Genomic DNA, 21,941 nt, shown 5'->3' with positions numbered 1-21,941 from the left:
CTTCTTAATCGTTTGTTTGGGTCCCTCACTTCCGTTTCGCTTCTCATGCACCGATTCGCTAGCTGAACAGCCAATCAGAGTGATTTCTTTGGCCGACTCCCTTTAGCCGACGGCCTCCCGATTCAACATGTCGAATCGGCGGCGGAAGGTGTCGGCACGGCTGAAACGACACGACGGTGCGGTACACACCAATCTGAGTAGGGCGACACGACGCTAATCGATGGTCCGACATTTATCGACGCCGAAAGTCGGCTTGGTGTGTCAGGAGCTTCAGGTCTTCTGGGACGGCTCTGCTCTCTGTTACAAGAGTCAGAACTAACCATGGAGAAGCAGCGTTTAGTTGGTACGCCCGACCATCTGGAACAAACTCCCTGAATCCTGCAGGTCCGCTGCAACTGTTAATACTTTGAAATCCAGACTAAATACGTGTCTTCTTCGCTTTTATTCATGTATTTTATACCTGTTGTGTTTATTTTATTATCTTTGCCTGTTTTTAAATGCCATTTTATAAAGTGCTTCTACTGTATTTATTCTTAAATGTCTTTTATTTTCGTAGAGCACTTTGGGTTGCCGGGTGCTGAAAGGTGCTGTATAAATAAACTTGCCTTGCCTACATCATATGAGGATCAGCTCAAGAGACAAGGCTCTCAGTGACGTGGTGGTTACCTGTGACGGGGTGAAACCAGACATCCTGAAGGCGGAGTGGACCAGAGGAACTTCAGCTCTCAGCAGCATCTCCACGTAGTGAGCAGTACACCAGTACATAGGAGAGATTCCTGACTCAGCCACTTCCACAGGAACATGGATCTGTCCAGCAAACAAAACCAGAACCATTTAAGATTCAAAACAGAGCTTTAGATATGTAAATAGTGTCCAATTTATCTTGTTCTGCTGGGGGATATTTAAACACAAAACAACAGCATAAACATCGTTTACAAGCTCCTCGTTCTGTTTTCAGTGCAGATAAGAACATTCTTGAACACTTGTATTCACTTTTATCGAGTAATACATAGAAATAACATGCTGTTTTGTGTTCCAATATAAGTTTTCCATATTCCCTGCTAAGCTCGCTGCTGCCTTAATTATCTGTGCCCTTTCCATTTTCCGTGATATTGACTAAAACGAAGTCAGACACTAACTGCGGTGTGGAGAAATTCACTGTGTGCATCCAACACACTGAGAACACGTAACACACGTTCAGACGAGTCCAATTGAGATGTATTGACTTTGACAAGACGACAAGATTACAGAGGTTGGTCTAATGATTGCAAAACGTCTCCCCTGCAATTTAAAACGATTGAAACTAGACTTAATTTCAGACTTCTAACGCTGCTGTAATTTTGTTTTACTCCTTTACTTCGCCCTTTTCCCCTCATTTATCTTGTCTTCTTCCTCCTCCTACAACTCCTCCTACAACCCTTCCTCCTAAATGAGGCTGTTAACATTTGGGAGGTGGACTCTGTGGACATGCAGACACGCCTTATTTCATTTAGATTAAGTATAGCTTTTACTGTACTTTATCGAAGATGTCAAGGTGTGGGCTTAGGGAGGAGGCTCTGGTTGACATAGATAAAGAAACGGTCAAATGTATAACCTACTGGAAAAATAGTTGATTACCTTAATTGATTAATTGGTTATCTTAACAACCTATCCTTACAAGTGTAAAATGGAGATGAGCTGTCTGGAATAGTACTTAATCCATTTCATCGTAATTAAAATGTTTGAAAATCCCCAATCTGGAAGTTATAGAAAGGACCTATAGAATTGATATTTTGCCCTTAGGGGTTAAAGCAAGTCATTTCAATTATGTGTATGGTATTTGTACATTTAAAATGAATTTTCAAAGCTAATACATCTATACAAATGTCATCAATAAAATTACCATGTTTGAAAAGGGCATTTTAATGCCAACATTGAGTCTAGAAGAAAATCTCTGAATAATATTTGCGCATGTAGATGTAAAAAGCTGTTCCAGTCTTTAGAAGAAAATATGTCACTAACTAATTTAACATTTACATGAACACTTTGTAGCCCACATTTACATTTTACTTTTCAAAGGAATCTCTTGGCAGCAGCACCGTGACTGAAGTCTTCTCAAACCAAGACGGGGACAAAACATTGAAGCTGAAACGCGCTCTGTAGGATAATTCATGACTTTTTCAATGCTTCTCAAGTGCCACGTTACTGCATATGCAAATCCTAAACTGTGCTAACAACTACAAATAACTCCCCTACGTGTATTGGGGTTACAGATGGGGTCCAACACGAGCAAGCCACAGGAATGCCTGGGAGCAAATTAATGTTATATGCTACACAAATATGGCCAGGATCCGTGGAATCTTCGGATTATTGGGTTGCAGATTAGGATCAAAAGGGGGGTTTGTTGAGCATGAAACACTTGAAGCAACTAAAGCATAAGTTAAAAAACAAAGTAGAAAGAAAGGTGAGGTCAAAGAAAACAAGATGTCTGTGTCTCACACGCCACTGTAACTTTAACGGTACGTCCACACGGCGGCGGCGCGTGCTTCAACGGAGACGCTTCCCATTCACTTTGAATGGGGTGCCGTCACGTTTTGCTGAACTGCATTGTGGTTCTGTCGCTTCGCTTTGCCTCCGTCGCTTCAAACGTTGAGAAAAGTTCAACTTGTCAAGCTTCGACGGAAGCGTCGGCCAATCACATCACATGCCAGTACAAGCTCGAGCCAATGAAACCGCGTGCTTGTGTGTCCGGGGCAGGAGATTAATGTGGTTGGTTGTTGGTCTGTAATTCATGTCCCTTTGTTATTCATGTTTTATTATCTTTGCTTTAAATGCCATTTTATAAGATGTTTCTCAATGGTCTTAATGTCTTTCATTTTTGTAAAGCACTTGTGTTGAAAGGTATGAATAAACTCGCCTCGCCTTAGAGAGCACTGTCGTTGCACGTTGTTATACTCACAGAGGCATGTATCCCTCGCTGGCCAGATGAATGCAGAAGTGAGCAGAGAGGACAGGTTGAGTAACAGCTTTAGAGAGCGGTCCATGTTCCCCGCCATGATGAGAAACACTGTGGAGGCCAGCCAGTCGTAGCCCGGATACCCGTCCTGCTGAGCGACTGGAGGCGGAGTTAAAGAGCCAAAGGACTGATGGGAAAGATACTCGGACTCACTGCAAAGCTACAAAAGAACACGTCTCCTTAGATTAGTTTTGCAACATGAAAGTGGTACATTGATGTGACGGATATAAGTGGAGCCATACAGTGTTTATGTTATCTTAAAGGGGCCTTCTGTAGCACAAATGTATTAAGCATCTTTAAAGGAGGGACATGTAATACTTTGCAAGTCAAATTAAATCTGAATTTACCAATGAGAGCTGGGAAGGCATAAAAAAAATCGGACACATTTGGCCTTATTATGCTAATCACAACAGAGCCGGCCAGCTAACCAATCAGAGCAGACTGGGCTCTGGTTTCAGACAGAGGGTGAAAAGAGGTACTGCAGTGTTGTATGAGACAAATAAAGAGCTTGTTGAACATTAAAGCATGGAGACATGTCCCAGTTGAGACACTAACTACAAATATGAACCTGGAAATATGTCCACTGTAATATATTTTAGAGGATTTGAACCGATTGTGTCACATGAAGCTGATTCCTTATGTTGTGTTAAATTAAGCGGTAAGCTAATATCGCTTTACTGTCAACTGCCACCGCAGAGAGTCAACCACAGAGCGAGGAATGCTTTGACAGATAATTAACCCTGTTACACCAGAGCATTATCTCATAGCAGAAACACATCCTGTACTGTAGGATCCAGATCTCGTTTGGCTGTATTATTATGTGAATCTATGAGAGCAAAACAGACTGTCTGCCTGGCTAGGGCTGAGTGGGAGGATGTTGAGTGTGAATAAATGAATCATTCACTACAAAGACTCCCAGGTGGCAGCTCTGCATTGTGAACACCACATTATGCAAACAATAATGAATAAACACAATTCCAAACGCCAATCAGACACTTAGTTTTAACTTAGAGCTTTCTTAGGTGGGTTAAACCGGATCTGGTGCATTTACACTTTTTAATCTACCGTACTTTTCGGACTATAAGCCGCGACTTTTTTCCCCATTTTTGTTGTACAGCTAACGGCCACTAGGGAACCTCCTACATCTATGGATTTTACAGGTAAAATTAACCACCTTTAACTCTATGGGCTCTATGACCGGTCCGCGCCTAAAAGCTGGAGGCCGGAAAAGAGTGAGACAGGTAGCGCGCCAAAGTAAAAGTGGAACCGAGAGACAGAACGAGAGCAAGACAGACGGACAATGTAGCTGCTGCGGCTTATATGCAGGTGCGCTTTATAGTCCGAAAAGTACCGTAATTGTTTTTATAATTGTGTTCAGACTCTGCTAGAAGCATAAGACTGCCTTCATGTGCAGGTCTGAGTCCCCCTTTGCATGAGAAATAGAAAGAGATTAGTTGGTAGTGAATGAAATCGAGAAAACAACCCCAGGCTATCGACACATAGCTTTTAATGTCTGGCTGCTGATTCGCTGCCTTTTAAATAATGTCAACTTTTTACTTTTGTTTTGGCAGAATGCCAAAGAAAGATTGAATATGCCCTCAAGACATTCACTGGGAATAATTTAACAGAATATAAAAATATGCTTCACAAAGTCCTGTGTTGAATACTGAAATGTGAGGACATTGAAGCCCTCAATAACACACACATTGAGTTACAAACACTTCATGCTCTTTGAAAGTGATTGACTGACACGCCTCATCTCTATTTGTAGGTCACTCTGTCAAGACGCCATTTTCAATGATAAAGAATTAATAAACCAAAGCCTCAGAACACATTTTGATCTGCCATCACTCAAGCTAAAAATAGACTCCATTTAACAGATAACTGCTTTGTTTTGCTTTTCCTCGCTTTAACTGAGACTTTTGAAAAGTTGAATGACCTAAAATGTCTTCAATGCTCAAAAACAGATCAGTGACTCAAAACTAAATGAACTTAAAGGGGACCTATCATGCAAAATGCACTTTTTTATGTCTTTTATACATAAATATGTGTCAGGGAACTCACAAAGTGTCAGAAAATAAAACCCTCTGTCTTTTCCTCCGTACCCAAATCTCTAAAAACAGTGGGGTACAACCATAGACTGTATATATAAATGGACGTAGGGTCCGTGACGTCACCCATAGGATTCTGCAGTTGCCGTGAAGCCCTTAGTAGGCGGAGTCGGCCACTAACGGCTCAACAGTGAGGTCAGAGTTCAACTCCCGCCTTCTCCAGCCTGCTCCAAATAAGGGCAAAGAGGCGGAGCCGAGGCGGGACCTGCTGCCACCCAGCTGGAAGTTCCAGAGCTAGCTGAAGCTACCAAGCTAAGCTAACATGCTCCCCATCTGCACACTGCCGTCGCATTTTACGTTTCTAAGGTAAGCGGCCATGAAACTATTCAGCAAAACTATAAATAATAATCTAAGTTATTGAGTTTTTAGCATAATACTTCAGAATCTTAAAACCCCTTAACGTTTGTATGCAATTGTGCTAAATTCAACTCTGGAATCAAGCAAATATTATGTTTGCATGACATTAGTTATTTATATTTTGATATCACTTAACCATACGTTTAATACATTTAAGTCAAGCTAAGGTACATGTGATGGTAGCTAATTAGTGCTCTTACCTGTGATGCCTCCTCCAAACAGCATAATAACCAGACTGTATCATTAAAAATAAGTACCAGTTCTAGATCCTTGACTTTAGACAAACAATTCAAAAGACAAAATGTATTTAAAGACCAATCTTTATTTGAATGTGCCTCTTAACCTGAGATATTAGTTATACAGTAATAGTATTGACAATCTAAAAAAACTGAGCAACTCAACAGTCAACTTTATGTTTCTTATTGTCTAAAGCATTTATTATTTTCATTTCCCCCTCTCATATTCAGTGTGGACGGATTGAGACAGCATGGTGTCCAGAGAGCTGCAGAGACTTCAGGGAGAAACCTCCGTGTGATGGACGTCCTGTCTGTTGGTTTGGAGAGGACTGAGGGTCTTTCCTCAGCGAGGAGGACCAGGGCTGATGAAGGAGCCCATGCTGGGCAAAGCTGATACCACCTGCACAGGCCTAGTCTGTCACTTTATTTGACTAAATGTGTTTACTTATACATTTAATAGGTTTACACCTTCTGTCCATATGTGCTTTTTATTTAAAACATTTGATTAACTTTTGGTTCACATTTCAATAAATTGTATTTGTATTTGCATCCTTTTGTCCATTATTCTTACTGAAAGTGTTAGATTACACATTCACATCTGACTGAAGATTGGCCCCATTTATTTGTGACGTTGCAAACTCTGCGGTACAAGGCACATGCGATGTGAAGCTCATAAAGTGAGGCAAATAGAAATAATCAGCTGATGGAGTGTAGATGTGGAAATAGGTGCATTCGATCAGCTGACTGTTTTTACAATAAAAGTAGTTTCTTAGTGAATGTCCTGTACTGGTCTTAAAATCTCATAACATCAGCCTTTAATGATCCTCTTGGATGTTCTTCTGGACCCTCAGAGAAGGAGAACATGTCGTGTCTTTCAGGCATGTCCTTTCCTAACAAAAATGACAGGAAACATAAAACATATTATTGCAGAACAAGTGTGTTATTTATGAAAGCGGTGTGTTTTTGTGTTTAGGGGCTGTAGATATCATTATTTTGTAATTGTAATGTTTTTTTTTTATTTAAACAATGAGCTACAAAGACAATCAGATTATGAATGAACAGTATGAAGTTCATCAACATTGAAATATATGTTATTATCAAAATAATATTTAACTGTTATCAAAACGTAGTGCAACTGTAGAAGCTTGCTCTGTTGTCTCACTGAAAGAATCACTTTTACCACGTTTTTTACAGACAATATTGAGAGATAAATCTTTGCCTTCAATACATTACATTAGAAAGCTGACAAAGTCATATTGCTAAATATCTAAATGTAACTTTTTGCATGGAAAAACCCCTCAACTTAACTGATGTGTAGGTGATCTAGTATTTAGTATTGTTTAATGGAATGTATATCAGTGTATTCAAGTCAATACTGAATTCATTTAAACCAATATCTTTCTTGATTCTTTGTACAGTAAGAAAAAAAGAGTCGTTGTACCTGTGCTGAAGTTCACTGCTGTGAGGAGTCCAGTTCTGTCTCTCACTCTCTGGTCCAGCCTGTCTGCATCACCTGGACACCTTAAACAAACAGATATATATGTAAAGTACCATGTGTACAAACAATATAACTGATTCTCTTCTGTTGAACATGTTGGATTGTGTATTGTCCGAGTCAGGGTCCTTTTTATTTTACTGTAACTTTGGAAGTTGTGTTACCAATGCTTACTGTTTATTTGATACCCATTTGGTAATGCAATTAATAAAAACAACAAGGTTTGGGTTCGTTCTTCAGATGACTGTGACGTTAACGTGTAAGCTCGATAATGAACTCCAGCTCAACCAACCATATTGTAATATCTAAGTAATCATCTTGAAATATGACATTAATAATTGTAATATACACATATCTTATTGTGAGGTTGATTTCACATAACTACTTCGATATTAACTTGTCTACATACTTGAGCATAGCCAATTTAAATTAACCTTAGCGGTGCATACAGTTCCTCCTACATAATAAAATATCTCTAAGTTAGGCTACAAGGATGTAACCTTATTTTATCAACCTCAAACAGAAGCCGTTTGTTCAACAGTATTATCCCACTTAACACTTGTCTATTTCGTTTTAACCTTTATATATACAGTCTATGATTTTAACTTGGAGGGTACGATTACAATCGTTAGCACCGATGTAGCTACCACTAGCTTACATGCTAACCCAAGCCTTACCATTCATTACGTAGCTGATTAAAATCATTAACACATAAATAAAGCACTCGAATTTTACTTACCGCATTCATGCACCGTCTGTTTTAACGGCAGAGCGAGTCACAATAGTCCGATATATAAGCATGAAGAACAAACAACCACGGCCGGCTACAGGTTGTGTTTCCTGGATGAGCTGAGCAGGCAGAGTCCCTGTAGCTTCACGGAGCAGCTAGCAGAGAGACAAGAAGCTAACAGCGGCAGGCACTTGACAGAGCCGTCACTCAATGTGAGCACGCCCTAATTTATGCCCAAACTTTAAGACCTAATATAAATAAAAGGGTCGCGTTAGAAAACAATTCACTCTCAGATCCATAATCATGAAGGTGGAATCTAACTATATCGATAATAAAATGTATGGAGCCAGGGAGAGAAACATGTTTTTTTTCTGCTGTAAAGTTGGGCATTTTAACATGGGGGTCTATGGAAATTGCTCCTTTCTGCAGCCATCGCCTATCGGCCAATATATGAACTGCAGTGTGTGACACTTCCGTATTGGCTTCACGGCTCTACCCCACAGTTTGCCGCTTGGGTACAACGGAGCTGATCCAGATTCGCCATCCGATATGACGTAATGAAATGTCGCTGTATCGGAAACAATTCCCGACGTAATAGTCTTTGGTTACATTAGCAAGCATCGCTAACACTCAGAGCTAACCTGTACTGGAGAGCATGTGTGTGAAGAAGCAGGAAGTAAAAAGCAACTCACCTTGTGGTAAAACCCGCAAGAGAGAAAGCCTTTTTTCAGTTTAAAAAAAAAAAAAGAAGCTTTATACCCAGAATCAACACTTTTGAAACAGGAAGTGAAATAGAGGGATATGAGGCATGGCTAGAATGGGTGATTTTTTTAGCAAAACACTTCATAGTAGGGCTGCTCAATTAATCGCGATTACGATTATGGCTTGCAAGGATTAGGAAAATAACGTAATTGAAATAAAACGATTATTTTTTTATTATTTTTTTTGGTTTTTCAGTTGAATTATACTTAAAGTTCAGGGTAATCAACTGTTAAAAACATACTGTTAACAAAAAAATTCTCCAATAAATGAATGTTTTCAAAGTCAATGACTACCGTACTTTTCGGACTATAAAGCGCACCTGCATATAAGCCGCAGCAGCTAAATGCTCCGTCTGTCTTGCTCTCGTTCTGTCTCTCGGTTCCACTTTTACTTTGGCGCGCTACCTGTCTCACTCTTTTTCCGGCCTCCAGCTTTTCCTGCTGGAGCCCGCCCCTTAAAGGTGGCGGGCGCGGACCGGTCATAGAGCCCATAGAGTTAAAGGTGGTTAATTTTACCTGTAAAATCCATAGATTTAGGAGGTTCCCTAGTGGCCGTTAGCTGTACAACAAAATGGGGAAAAAAGTCGCGGTTTATAGTCCGAAAAGTAGCATGATAGGTGACTTTTAATGTCAACACATTTTATATCATACACTATATGTTGTATCCGGTGGGGCTTTCTGAAATCGTATTACTTCTCACTTATCCATAACATCCATGACAAATCCTATTGGCTGTAGTAAACCTGCGATACGGCAAAACGACCATGTTTGCTCGGTAAAAAATATCTTCACTACCAAGTTGTTCCTATTAGTTTGAATGTCAGCGTCGTCTGAGCATGAGAGGGAAAATGTCAGTGTGCTCTATATGTGTGCTGACTCTTTATCTCAGTGTTTTCATGTTCAACTGTCCACATACAAAGGGGAGACTTCCTGAAGGAGAAAGGAGGCCTATCAGTTGCTATGTGGCACAAAAGGACGCTGAATTATTCTCTGAGACGCAGATGAGAGAGATTATCCGTATTGTGTTGATCAGACAGAGACGGACACTATCAGAAACGAATGTTCCCTCTCAAAGACTGTCCCCTGATTGATTACAATAAAACTCATCGCATGAAAATGAAAATGAACTGATAGCGTGTGTCCAGATAGTGTATAAGGGAATATAGCATTTGTAATGGTAAAGGCAGAATACTTTTGTGCGTATATTCTTTTGCTGAATAAAGCCTCAGCCCTGCTTGACTGTTTTAATGGTATCAATGTGAACTGTGTTATTTTTGGGGGGATTTTTCATTTTCTTTCCCAAAGATTCATGCTTTATATTGATATTACACATTTCTATGTTCCTCTTTTAGAAAGTTGAAGTCATCAAAACGATTCCTAATTATTATAAGATTCGGCAAACTTGTGTATTAGTGGGTAGTCTCTTAACCCTCCTATGGTCTTCGTTCCCCCCCCCCCCTTACTGTGGTGTTCGCTGTGAAATTTGACCGGTCCTGTTTTAACTGCCATTACCTTAACACAAATACCATTAATCATCACCACATTTCTTTTAACACCCTTTCAAACTGTACATATTGTATCAGAGTACTGGTATACATGAAACACTGCAGCAAATATACAAAGAACAGACACTGAACATGTATTGTGTGTGCCAGGTGTGATCCATGTGGGGGGATGGGCACATAAGAGCGGGAAATGTGTCAATTGTTCTGTGTGTGTGTGTGTGTGTGTGTGTGTGTGTGTGTGTGTGTGTGTGTGTGTGTGTGTGTGTGTGTGTGTGTGTGTGTGTGTGTGTGTGTGTGTGTTGTGTGTGTGTGTGTGTGTGTGTGTGTGTGTGTGTGTGTGTGTGTGTGTGTGTGTGTGTGTGTGTGTGTGTGTGTGTGTGTGTTTGTTTGATCTGATCTGATCCGGATGGCTACTAATTCCCTTTTCTTTATGGCGGGAACACCATGGTTTTACAAAGTTGACTAAATCATCCAAAATGCAATGAAAGTGTGATCAGCAATTGTATATGTTCAAATGTCTGCTGTGAAGGATATCATGAAGTCTGAATGCAATCGAATGTAAAACAAAAAAGTGATGATTGAAGAAAGTAGTGAATCGGTCAGATTTGACCCGAAGACAACAGGAGGGTTAATTGTGTAATCAGAACTAAATGTTTAACTGTCCGAAATTGTCTAAATCTGTGAATATAGAAAATAATATGAATAGACATAGTTTGCTTGTCTAGTAAACTTAAAAGCTTTATTCCACATAAGTTAAATATACAAATGCAGTTATATGATATGTTGAAGGCTCAATTTAAATTGAAGGGACACATATTTCTACGTTGTGTCCCAGTGGGATACGCAGTGTCTCTTTCTGAAAACACTTTTGATGAATAGGCTTTACATGGTCATTGATTAAGGTTATGGTGGGATTGGTATGATCATGTTCGAACACAAATCCTATACTAATGTCACAGAACAAACTATGTAGCACAAGAACAAAAGGGTTGTGAATAGAGATGTCCCGATCCGATCTGATTTTCAAAAGATCGGAATCGGGAGAAAAAAATCGGGTATCGGGGATCGGGATTTTTTTTTTTTTTTTTATAAAATATTTAGATTTTATTTAATGTTACAAAACAAGAATGACCATGTTCACGTCTTAAAGTCATCCTGAGGACTTAGTTTTGGTTTAAAATTACACAACATCATGTATGTGTTGCTTCTTTTGGGCTTGTTTTCAGACCTGGTTGCTTATTTCTCTGAAAGCTGGCAACAGAGTGGGCGCAGTGTCTAATAGTAGCAGTAAGCTAACGAGAGGCTACGTTCAGCTGGTGACTCGGGAGTCGGGACAGAGAAAATGTCAGCAGTTTGGAAGTATTATAAAATTGAAAGCGAAGGCAGTGTAACAGCCAGATGCAATGTTTGCAAGGCGGAGGTTCCGCGTGGTGGAAAGAACAGAGCTACGTTCAACACGACCAATCTAACACGCCGCCTGAGAAACAAACACCAACAACAACACGGCGAGTGCACAGCGGCCACTCAGGTAACGGAACTGAAACAACCGACACTTTCAGAGACTTTCAAAAAGGAAAGAGAAACTGCCCCAGAACAGTGAAAAGGCCAAACAATAGCAGCCAAGATAGCTGAATTCATCGCGTTGGATGACCAGCCGTTATCTGTTACCTTTGTTTTCTCTTAATGCATTGCATACAGATCGGATCGGGAAAATCGGTATCGGCAGATTGTCAAAATCAAATGATCGGAATTGGATCGGGAGCAAAAAAAGGTGATCGGGACATCCCTACTTGTGAATACGTTTATAGCGACACTTGTGCCGATGTGGCGTTTGTAAAGGATACTGAGCTGTGGCGCAGTTGTTACTCGCTGCGTGGACAAGAAGATCTTAATATTCCTCATCAGCAGCGGCAGGTCGCTCACAGCATCTTCTGTCAGGAGCTTCAGGTAGCTGCCGTATCTGTACGAGAAAAACAGAAATAATGTTCTATATGTTAGATCTACCAAATAATCTTGTGTCTGAGCTATTATAGCAGTACCACAGCCAAAGGTCTTTGGGCTTAATCTGAAGGGAATTCCTTTCCATTCAAGTTCATTTGTGTACTCTTAAACAAAATGTCACTGTAAAACCAAAACAAATAAGTTGTTTTTCTATGAAACCTTACTATTGAACTCCCCTTCAAAGGAAAGTCATGCAACACAGTAAACAAAGAGACAAAAACTGAGGCCTCAGGCAAACACATAGAAGTACTCATCAATATTGAATTCAACAAGTCCAATATCTTTAGATTAAACTTCGCAAGTCTGACACTTCTAAGGAGAGGATTAATTATAACTCATGTCTAACAGCTTTTAATCCGATAAGACGCATTGCTCTGTTGAAAAATGCTAACACACTGTTTTCTGACGATACAGAAAAACGCAAACAGCTGTGTTTCTGAACCTGCTGGGAGGGATGTTGAGAACTCGTATATCAACTCTGTAATGTAGCATCGGGGTGTCATTAAGAAACATATAGGAGCGATGCCAGAACAGAACCTACGTCTGAGATAAAGAATCAGATTATGCACAGCAGGAGGTGCATTACACGCATTCAGTAGGTGTGGGTGGTGTAACGCTACTGTAGGAGCAGAAGGGAATACAAACTGTTCCTCTGTGTATGGCAGCATGTTTTCCTGATGTGTTAAAACGGAATTATGGACAGGTGTTTTTTTAAGTCCTCTGAAGGATACACTCTGGGCCCGCAAACAGCCAACAAAGGCTACTGAACATGTTTGTTGTTGTTGCACTCAAGTTCAATACCATGTCTGGAGAATTTCTCTATTTCTTCAGCCTTATGTCCTTCTCCGTTTCTCAGCATTGTTGCACAGCTGCAGCCAAAGAAAACAACATCTTTTCTCTGTGAGGGATTGGCAATAGAACCGGAAGCCAGATGCATAAATGGTGTAAACGTTGTAATATTAGAAACATCTGTACACATGTTCTCATTGATCCAGCTCAGTGTGACATGGAAAAAATAGGCGGGAGACTGAATCTTGCACGGCATGGTGAAGTAAAGGCTTTGATTTAAGTAACGCTGCTTGCGGCAAGTTCATGATTGAGGTGAACTATAGTGGAAGTTTTAGAGGTATTTAGTTAATGTTTGATGTGGGTCCGTCATGAATGGACTTGTAGCCTCAGGAAAACTCGAATGGAGGAGAGTGTTGGGAAAATACTGAATGTTCCTTCTATATCAGAGTAGCATATGATAACAGTAGCTGTGTACGTAGCCGGATGTACATGGATGACGCTCAGGAGACACTGTGTTGAAGTTATGATGTTCCTAAGATTGGCATGATGACACAGCCCATAGAGAGATATATGACTGTCATGTTTATTGCTTACGCAGGCCTTAGCTAATCTTAACTAATGTCAGAATACTGCTTTGAACCAGTATGCTTCCATCTTGTTGACTGGAACACCCTCTCTTGTATATCGGCATATAAAGGACTCTACTCTGGGAACTATTTGTCCCACGCAGCCCTGTGTGTGATGACTACTTCCATTCTCGCAAGGATAATACATACATGCATCCTGATATTGAAGACCAAGCCGGTGACGAGTGAGATTTTTCTAACAGAGAGAAACTGAATTTCATGAACGATGTTGAAATGACCTACAGCAGATTGAGGGTTAAGGTTGGTAAAAAAAGTTATGCTAATTTTCAGCTGCATATCTGTGCCTCTTCTGTGACATATTACATGTGTTAATGTTAAAAAATTGCTTTATTTTTTTCTCTGATTTGTTAGCTGGCCGGATCTGTTATGATTGGTCAACCGCTTAGAGATGTCCCGCCCCTTAGCCTATCACATACAATGTGTTAAAGCGCTAGCAAATAGTTGGCGAGTGTTACATAGTGATGTCCCTATGTTGCGGAAGTAAACAAAGGAGACCAATATTGGGGTGTTTCAGGTGGGGGAGTGTGTGAGAGACAAACTCCCTCTGGAGCAGAGCTTCTCAAACGCGCCCCCTAGTGGCCCGTGAGTATATTGGTAACATTTCACATTTTAAGTAAATTAATTAAAGTTTTCCACACTCTCGCGGGAATATCTCCGCAATGGAGCGAGCTTAAGTTTCACTTCTGATTGCATGATAAAGCCCAGCGCAACACCTTCGTCACACATGTTGCCACCTGTTTGTAAAATGTTCAGGAGATTTGTAATCTGTTGTGTTTTTGGATATTTTTGGAGTTAGGTGGTCCGCGAGTGTTTTTTTATTGGTTAAGTGGTCCTTGGTAGGGGTTGATTATTGGGGCCGATATTCCGCATTTGACCGATTATCGGTATCGGCCTTTTTTTAAATCAAATTACCGATAAAACTTTGGCTCTGATGCGGCCGTTTCTCTGGCTGCAGTCACCACTCTGTGTACACGAGCAATGTCCCGCCCACAGCGCTATCTGATAGGCTATTACTAAAGATTTTGACTGAAGCAAGCAGCAGCGCTGAGCGGCAGAGCCATACATGTGTTAAACCGAAGTTCAATAAACATCCCAATCCCCTATGCTGAAGTTGCAAAACACCATGATCTTATGATCCAATTCTATCAGTTTCCCAGTTACACAGGGACGCGGGAAGTCAGTCAGAGTTGGGGGTGCGTGCAGCGTCTCGCAGCGGAGTAACTGTGGTGCGGAGGGGGGGGGGAGGGGCTGTGAGTGGAGCCTCGCCGTTTTTTCAGGTTGATATGTGAAGCTCATTAGCTAGCCAACATGTATCTAGCAAATGTTTAACAAAATATTAGTGAGGCTACTAGACTAACGTTAGGTCTACTGTAATAGCCTCACTTTTAATAGTTTGCAAAACATTAGCTAGCAATTTGTAAAATGTATTGAACTGGTGATCACAGTTTGACAGCTATAGGCCTACAGCTTTCATGTGCAGAGGCGATTCACAATCAGGCCAGCTGTAGAGAAGACCCTCTCAGCTGGAACGGAGGTTGCGAGTATAGCAAGGTATAGCATGTATATATAAGTTTAATTTGGCATAGGTTGACCTCTACACCGCACTCACTAACCTGGTCGAAATATTTCCACACATTACTCCTTTTTGATGCCATGTCTGTGTAGGACTCTTCTTAGAGTGTAAATAATTACCGGACTATGACTGGTAAAATATGTTGAATACAGGCTAAACTAAATCTCTCCTTTCAAATGTCTATGTACTTTGCCGCCACACACGGTTTGCCAAGCAGCGCTTATTGTTGTTTAGGCTGGCCATGTGTCGCGAGTGTTGACAGGGGCGGGGGAGCACGCTCATGAACTGTTAGTGCCGGAACCTCGCAACGGCGAAACGAAAAACGCTTAACGGTACATACCTGAGACAGGTGTTGATCCCCAGCTGCTCCACAGATGATACTACAGCACTCTGCACAGTCTTCTCCTCAGCTGCTAAAATAAAGTGATTAAAAGGAGAGGTGGTTATTACTGGCAGAGAAATACCCAGAGAGGAAGGCTGGAGGTTTGTCTGCCGGAAAACAGTCCCTAGACATCTCTAACGGAGGGTCGTTACGACTGTGGAGGAGTGGGAAACATGACAACGTATCACGGCTTGCTGTTTTCAGGGCACTAAGATGAGAGCATGAGTCTAGGTCATTTTATATCTGGCAGCTTTACAGAGGCTGTTTCCCATTTAATTGTGTGTTTGCGAGGTTCGCATGGCAACAATGTGACTCGGAGTAATTTCACAGCAGCGTTTGATGGTTTAGTGCAGCGGAAGTCCTTATGAGGTTAGGAGTGTGGTGGAATTTAGGAAGAAATACAGCATGAAATGTAGAGCCCTGTGAGAAAGCTCTTTATCTCAGGACTTTATCTGATGGAGCGAGATACTACAGCAGCAGGGCAGCTTTAGATCCACATGAAACAGCTTTGTACGGATTTTTGAGCTATCAGTCTCACCAGCTGCCTCTCATGGGCTCTTATTTAGCACCATTAAGAATCATAAAAATATATTAGTTTTTGGAGTTACAGTTGTAATTGTGTGGAGAGAGTGATGAAAGAAGCAATAACTGCGGCAAGACTGATATTTTCGTTTTGGAAGATGTTTCCACTGATTCGTGGCTTCGGGGGGAAAACAAATATTATTACATCTGAGCTAATGGATCCCCTGTTCCAGACAGTCCTGTCAGAAAGAAGATTTCGACAATTAAAAGAAGAAGAATATCCAGGCAGAATCAGCGGCGGGGAAAACTTTCAAATCCAATTTACAGACTAATGGTGCAGAAATATGAAAGGGGAAATGATAATAGAGTCGCTGTAATCTACATATTGAAGTGATAATTCTCCATTGTTCCCTGATATTAATTGGTAGAAGCCAGTGATTATGAGGTAGTGCCAGGAAAGTAGTGTTGTGTTTTCTCCCTCACTCTTCTCTCCTCAGATATTAACATCTCCAAAAACCTCTCGCTGATGGCAATTACTGCCTAATGGAGATGAATGCTCTCCTGTTGTATGTATTCCCTCCCTCCTCATTCCTCTCTCCTCCTGTCTCTCCAGCATTATTATTTTACAGCTTGTCATAACTTTAATCACAACCATTTACATTGTTTTGCAAAGACTGACTGGTGAAAGATTGCACATTAACACTCTCTTTGACATTAGTTGTAAAACTTTTAGATGAACACTAGAAGGAGATAACACTGTGCAAACTTTATCTACTGACAGTATATGGTTGAGAAATGCGAATATCTTTTATACATGTTCTTACAGTATTAACTGTCCTCTTCTTTAAAAGGGACACTATTATGCAAATGTCCCGGTTCATATTTATATTGTGTGCCTCTACAGTGACATGTTTTAATGCTTTAATGTTGAAAAAGTTATTTATTTGTCTCATACGGAGGAAAATAGTATAAGAAAAAATACCAGATTGGTATTCAAAACTACAATCATTGAAAAGCTTTTAAGAGCTAGTATTGTTTTATTTTATGTACATTTGACACCAAAATAAATGCATGGTTATAATCCTCATATTAACACTGTTCAAAATATCTCTAATTCATGAGCTTCACTCCCCGTGAACTGACCCTTCGCTTCCCTAACAGAGAAACAGGACTACAAAGAAATATTAAATTCACTTCTGGCACAAAAACACACCGCTGCACACATATCACATATCGCTCAGACGAACAAGGTGTAGCAGCATGCTGTCGGCCATTTCTTTATTCATTTGATTGTTAATGTTTGTTTTTGTGGTTTTAAAGTGATGGTACTTTATTTTAAGATGTGCCTGTTGTGACCAAATGTTCCCACGGTTACAAGTGTATAACCTGAACCTGCACAATGTGATTTTGAAACACCTCTAGTCATTTATGAGCACACATCTACAGAAGTATGAACCATCCAGGAGTCTTAAGCCTCGCGTCTCTGCGTCTTGGCATGTGTCGCACTGGAAACACCGCAAAGACTTCAGCCGACGGCCAAGAAGCACGTACGAACTGCGCATGCGTGAGTGGCAATAACTCTCCTTACCAGCAGGCGGCGGTAGTGTGTATTCGTCATTCAAAAGAGGCAACAACCGGAAGACAGACTGCGTGATAACCGAGAGAAGAAGAACAGACTGCGTGATATAAACAAACAACAAATAGCGTGTGCGTTCCATTTTCCCTCTACAGCGAGAAGCTCACGGGGCTTTCCCGAACCTGCGTCGAGAGCTGGAGTTAAATGAAATCTCAGGTTTGCCTTCTTAATCGTTTGTTTGGGTCCCTCACTTCCGTTTCGCTTCTCATGCACCGATTCGCTAGCTGAACAGCCAATCAGAGTGATTTCTTTGGCCGACTCCCTTTAGCCGACGGCCTCCCGATTCAACATGTCGAATCGGCGGCGGAAGGTGTCGGCACGGCTGAAACGACACGACGGTGCGGTACACACCAATCTGAGTAGGGCGACACGACGCTAATCGATGGTCCGACATTTATCGACGCCGAAAGTCGGCTTGGTGTGTCAGGAGCTTCAGGTCTTCTGGGACGGCTCTGCTCTCTGTTACAAGAGTCAGAACTAACCATGGAGAAGCAGCGTTTAGTTGGTACGCCCGACCATCTGGAACAAACTCCCTGAATCCTGCAGGTCCGCTGCAACTGTTAATACTTTGAAATCCAGACTAAATACGTGTCTTCTTCGCTTTTATTCATGTATTTTATACCTGTTGTGTTTATTTATTATCTTTGCCTGTTTTTAAATGCCATTTTATAAAGTGCTTCTACTGTATTTATTCTTAAATGTCTTTTATTTTCGTAGAGCACTTTGGGTTGCCGGGTGCTGAAAGGTGCTGTATAAATAAACTTGCCTTGCCTACATCATATGAGGATCAGCTCAAGAGACAAGGCTCTCAGTGACGTGGTGGTTACCTGTGACGGGGTGAAACCAGACATCCTGAAGGCGGAGTGGACCAGAGGAACTTCAGCTCTCAGCAGCATCTCCACGTAGTGAGCAGTACACCAGTACATAGGAGAGATTCCTGACTCAGCCACTTCCACAGGAACATGGATCTGTCCAGCAAACAAAACCAGAACCATTTAAGATTCAAAACAGAGCTTTAGATATGTAAATAGTGTCCAATTTATCTTGTTCTGCTGGGGGATATTTAAACACAAAACAACAGCATAAACATCGTTTACAAGCTCCTCGTTCTGTTTTCAGTGCAGATAAGAACATTCTTGAACACTTGTATTCACTTTTATCGAGTAATACATAGAAATAACATGCTGTTTTGTGTTCCAATATAAGTTTTCCATATTCCCTGCTAAGCTCGCTGCTGCCTTAATTATCTGTGCCCTTTCCATTTTCCGTGATATTGACTAAAACGAAGTCAGACACTAACTGCGGTGTGGAGAAATTCACTGTGTGCATCCAACACACTGAGAACACGTAACACACGTTCAGACGAGTCCAATTGAGATGTATTGACTTTGACAAGACGACAAGATTACAGAGGTTGGTCTAATGATTGCAAAACGTCTCCCCTGCAATTTAAAACGATTGAAACTAGACTTAATTTCAGACTTCTAACGCTGCTGTAATTTTGTTTTACTCCTTTACTTCGCCCTTTTCCCCTCATTTATCTTGTCTTCTTCCTCCTCCTACAACTCCTCCTACAACCCTTCCTCCTAAATGAGGCTGTTAACATTTGGGAGGTGGACTCTGTGGACATGCAGACACGCCTTATTTCATTTAGATTAAGTATAGCTTTTACTGTACTTTATCGAAGATGTCAAGGTGTGGGCTTAGGGAGGAGGCTCTGGTTGACATAGATAAAGAAACGGTCAAATGTATAACCTACTGGAAAAATAGTTGATTACCTTAATTGATTAATTGGTTATCTTAACAACCTATCCTTACAAGTGTAAAATGGAGATGAGCTGTCTGGAATAGTACTTAATCCATTTCATCGTAATTAAAATGTTTGAAAATCCCCAATCTGGAAGTTATAGAAAGGACCTATAGAATTGATATTTTGCCCTTAGGGGTTAAAGCAAGTCATTTCAATTATGTGTATGGTATTTGTACATTTAAAATGAATTTTCAAAGCTAATACATCTATACAAATGTCATCAATAAAATTACCATGTTTGAAAAGGGCATTTTAATGCCAACATTGAGTCTAGAAGAAAATCTCTGAATAATATTTGCGCATGTAGATGTAAAAAGCTGTTCCAGTCTTTAGAAGAAAATATGTCACTAACTAATTTAACATTTACATGAACACTTTGTAGCCCACATTTACATTTTACTTTTTCAAAGGAATCTCTTGGCAGCAGCACCGTGACTGAAGTCTTCTCAAACCAAGACGGGGACAAAACATTGAAGCTGAAACGCGCTCTGTAGGATAATTCATGACTTTTTCAATGCTTCTCAAGTGCCACGTTACTGCATATGCAAATCCTAAACTGTGCTAACAACTACAAATAACTCCCCTACGTGTATTGGGGTTACAGATGGGGTCCAACACGAGCAAGCCACAGGAATGCCTGGGAGCAAATTAATGTTATATGCTACACAAATATGGCCAGGATCCGTGGAATCTTCGGATTATTGGGTTGCAGATTAGGATCAAAAGGGGGGTTTGTTGAGCATGAAACACTTGAAGCAACTAAAGCATAAGTTAAAAAACAAAGTAGAAAGAAAGGTGAGGTCAAAGAAAACAAGATGTCTGTGTCTCACACGCCACTGTAACTTTAACGGTACGTCCACACGGCGGCGGCGCGTGCTTCAACGGAGACGCTTCCCATTCACTTTGAATGGGGTGCCGTCACGTTTTGCTGAACTGCATTGTGGTTCTGTCGCTTCGCTTTGCCTCCGTCGCTTCAAACGTTGAGAAAAGTTCAACTTGTCAAGCTTCGACGGAAGCGTCGGCCAATCACATCACATGCCAGTACAAGCTCGAGCCAATGAAACCGCGTGCTTGTGTGTCCGGGGCAGGAGATTAATGTGGTTGGTTGTTGGTCTGTAATTCATGTCCCTTTGTTATTCATGTTTTATTATCTTTGCTTTAAATGCCATTTTATAAGATGTTTCTCAATGGTCTTAATGTCTTTCATTTTTGTAAAGCACTTGTGTTGAAAGGTATGAATAAACTCGCCTCGCCTTAGAGAGCACTGTCGTTGCACGTTGTTATACTCACAGAGGCATGTATCCTCGCTGGCCAGATGAATGCAGAAGTGAGCAGAGAGGACAGGTTGAGTAACAGCTTTAGAGAGCGGTCCATGTTCCCCGCCATGATGAGAAACACTGTGGAGGCCAGCCAGTCGTAGCCCGGATACCCGTCCTGCTGAGCGACTGGAGGCGGAGTTAAAGAGCCAAAGGACTGATGGGAAAGATACTCGGACTCACTGCAAAGCTACAAAAGAACACGTCTCCTTAGATTAGTTTTGCAACATGAAAGTGGTACATTGATGTGACGGATATAAGTGGAGCCATACAGTGTTTATGTTATCTTAAAGGGGCCTTCTGTAGCACAAATGTATTAAGCATCTTTAAAGGAGGGACATGTAATACTTTGCAAGTCAAATTAAATCTGAATTTACCAATGAGAGCTGGGAAGGCATAAAAAAAATCGGACACATTTGGCCTTATTATGCTAATCACAACAGAGCCGGCCAGCTAACCAATCAGAGCAGACTGGGCTCTGGTTTCAGACAGAGGGTGAAAAGAGGTACTGCAGTGTTGTATGAGACAAATAAAGAGCTTGTTGAACATTAAAGCATGGAGACATGTCCCAGTTGAGACACTAACTACAAATATGAACCTGGAAATATGTCCACTGTAATATATTTTAGAGGATTTGAACCGATTGTGTCACATGAAGCTGATTCCTTATGTTGTGTTAAATTAAGCGGTAAGCTAATATCGCTTTACTGTCAACTGCCACCGCAGAGAGTCAACCACAGAGCGAGGAATGCTTTGACAGATAATTAACCCTGTTACACCAGAGCATTATCTCATAGCAGAAACACATCCTGTACTGTAGGATCCAGATCTCGTTTGGCTGTATTATTATGTGAATCTATGAGAGCAAAACAGACTGTCTGCCTGGCTAGGGCTGAGTGGGAGGATGTTGAGTGTGAATAAATGAATCATTCACTACAAAGACTCCCAGGTGGCAGCTCTGCATTGTGAACACCACATTATGCAACAATAATGAATAAACACAATTCCAAACGCCAATCAGACACTTAGTTTTAACTTAGAGCTTTCTTAGGTGGGTTAAACCGGATCTGGTGCA

General features: G+C 41.0%; 2 protein-coding genes across 2 annotated transcripts in view; both read right to left on the bottom strand.

Annotated features, from left to right (window-relative positions):
- Positions 1-21,941, bottom strand: part of tbc1d32 (TBC1 domain family, member 32) — a 134,283-nt gene that overhangs the window by 20,183 nt on the left and 92,159 nt on the right. The window contains exons 31-32 of the mRNA XM_034076478.1: positions 20,841-20,995; positions 18,568-18,708 (exon numbers count right to left, since the gene is read on the bottom strand). Coding sequence (XP_033932369.1) covers positions 18,568-18,708; positions 20,841-20,995 — 296 coding nt within the window. The remainder of the gene's footprint in view (positions 1-18,567; positions 18,709-20,840; positions 20,996-21,941) is intronic.
- On the bottom strand, positions 721-17,666 carry LOC117440188 (protein broad-minded-like). The gene is made up of 5 exons (XM_071202017.1): positions 17,561-17,666; positions 15,541-15,613; positions 12,035-12,150; positions 2,939-3,094; positions 721-807 (listed from the first exon to the last, which is right to left on the bottom strand). Exons 1-5 carry the CDS (start codon positions 17,664-17,666, stop codon positions 782-784), a joined length of 477 nt encoding a protein of 158 aa, XP_071058118.1. The 3' UTR covers positions 721-781.

Source organism: Pseudochaenichthys georgianus, chromosome 24, assembly GCF_902827115.2.
Source record: "Pseudochaenichthys georgianus chromosome 24, fPseGeo1.2, whole genome shotgun sequence".
NCBI classification, from domain to species: domain Eukaryota; kingdom Metazoa; phylum Chordata; class Actinopteri; order Perciformes; family Channichthyidae; genus Pseudochaenichthys; species Pseudochaenichthys georgianus.
The sequence above is the reverse complement of the archived record's forward strand: the minus strand, read 5'-3'. Positions and strand labels throughout refer to the sequence as shown.

Bases quoted from the DNA above. Each gene is read 5' to 3' on its own strand.
- LOC117440188 (XM_071202017.1), bottom strand. From the start codon at position 17,666: ATGCGCAGTTCGTACGTGCTTCTTGGCCGTCGGCTGAAGTCTTTGCGG. The intron at 12,151-15,540 runs GTATGTACCGTT...TTTCTCGTACAG, and splicing joins GGGATCAACACCTGTCTCAG to ATACGGCAGCTACCTGAAGC. The intron at 3,095-12,034 runs GTATCCTTTACA...CTCCGCCTCCAG, and splicing joins AACAACTGCGCCACAGCTCA to TCGCTCAGCAGGACGGGTAT.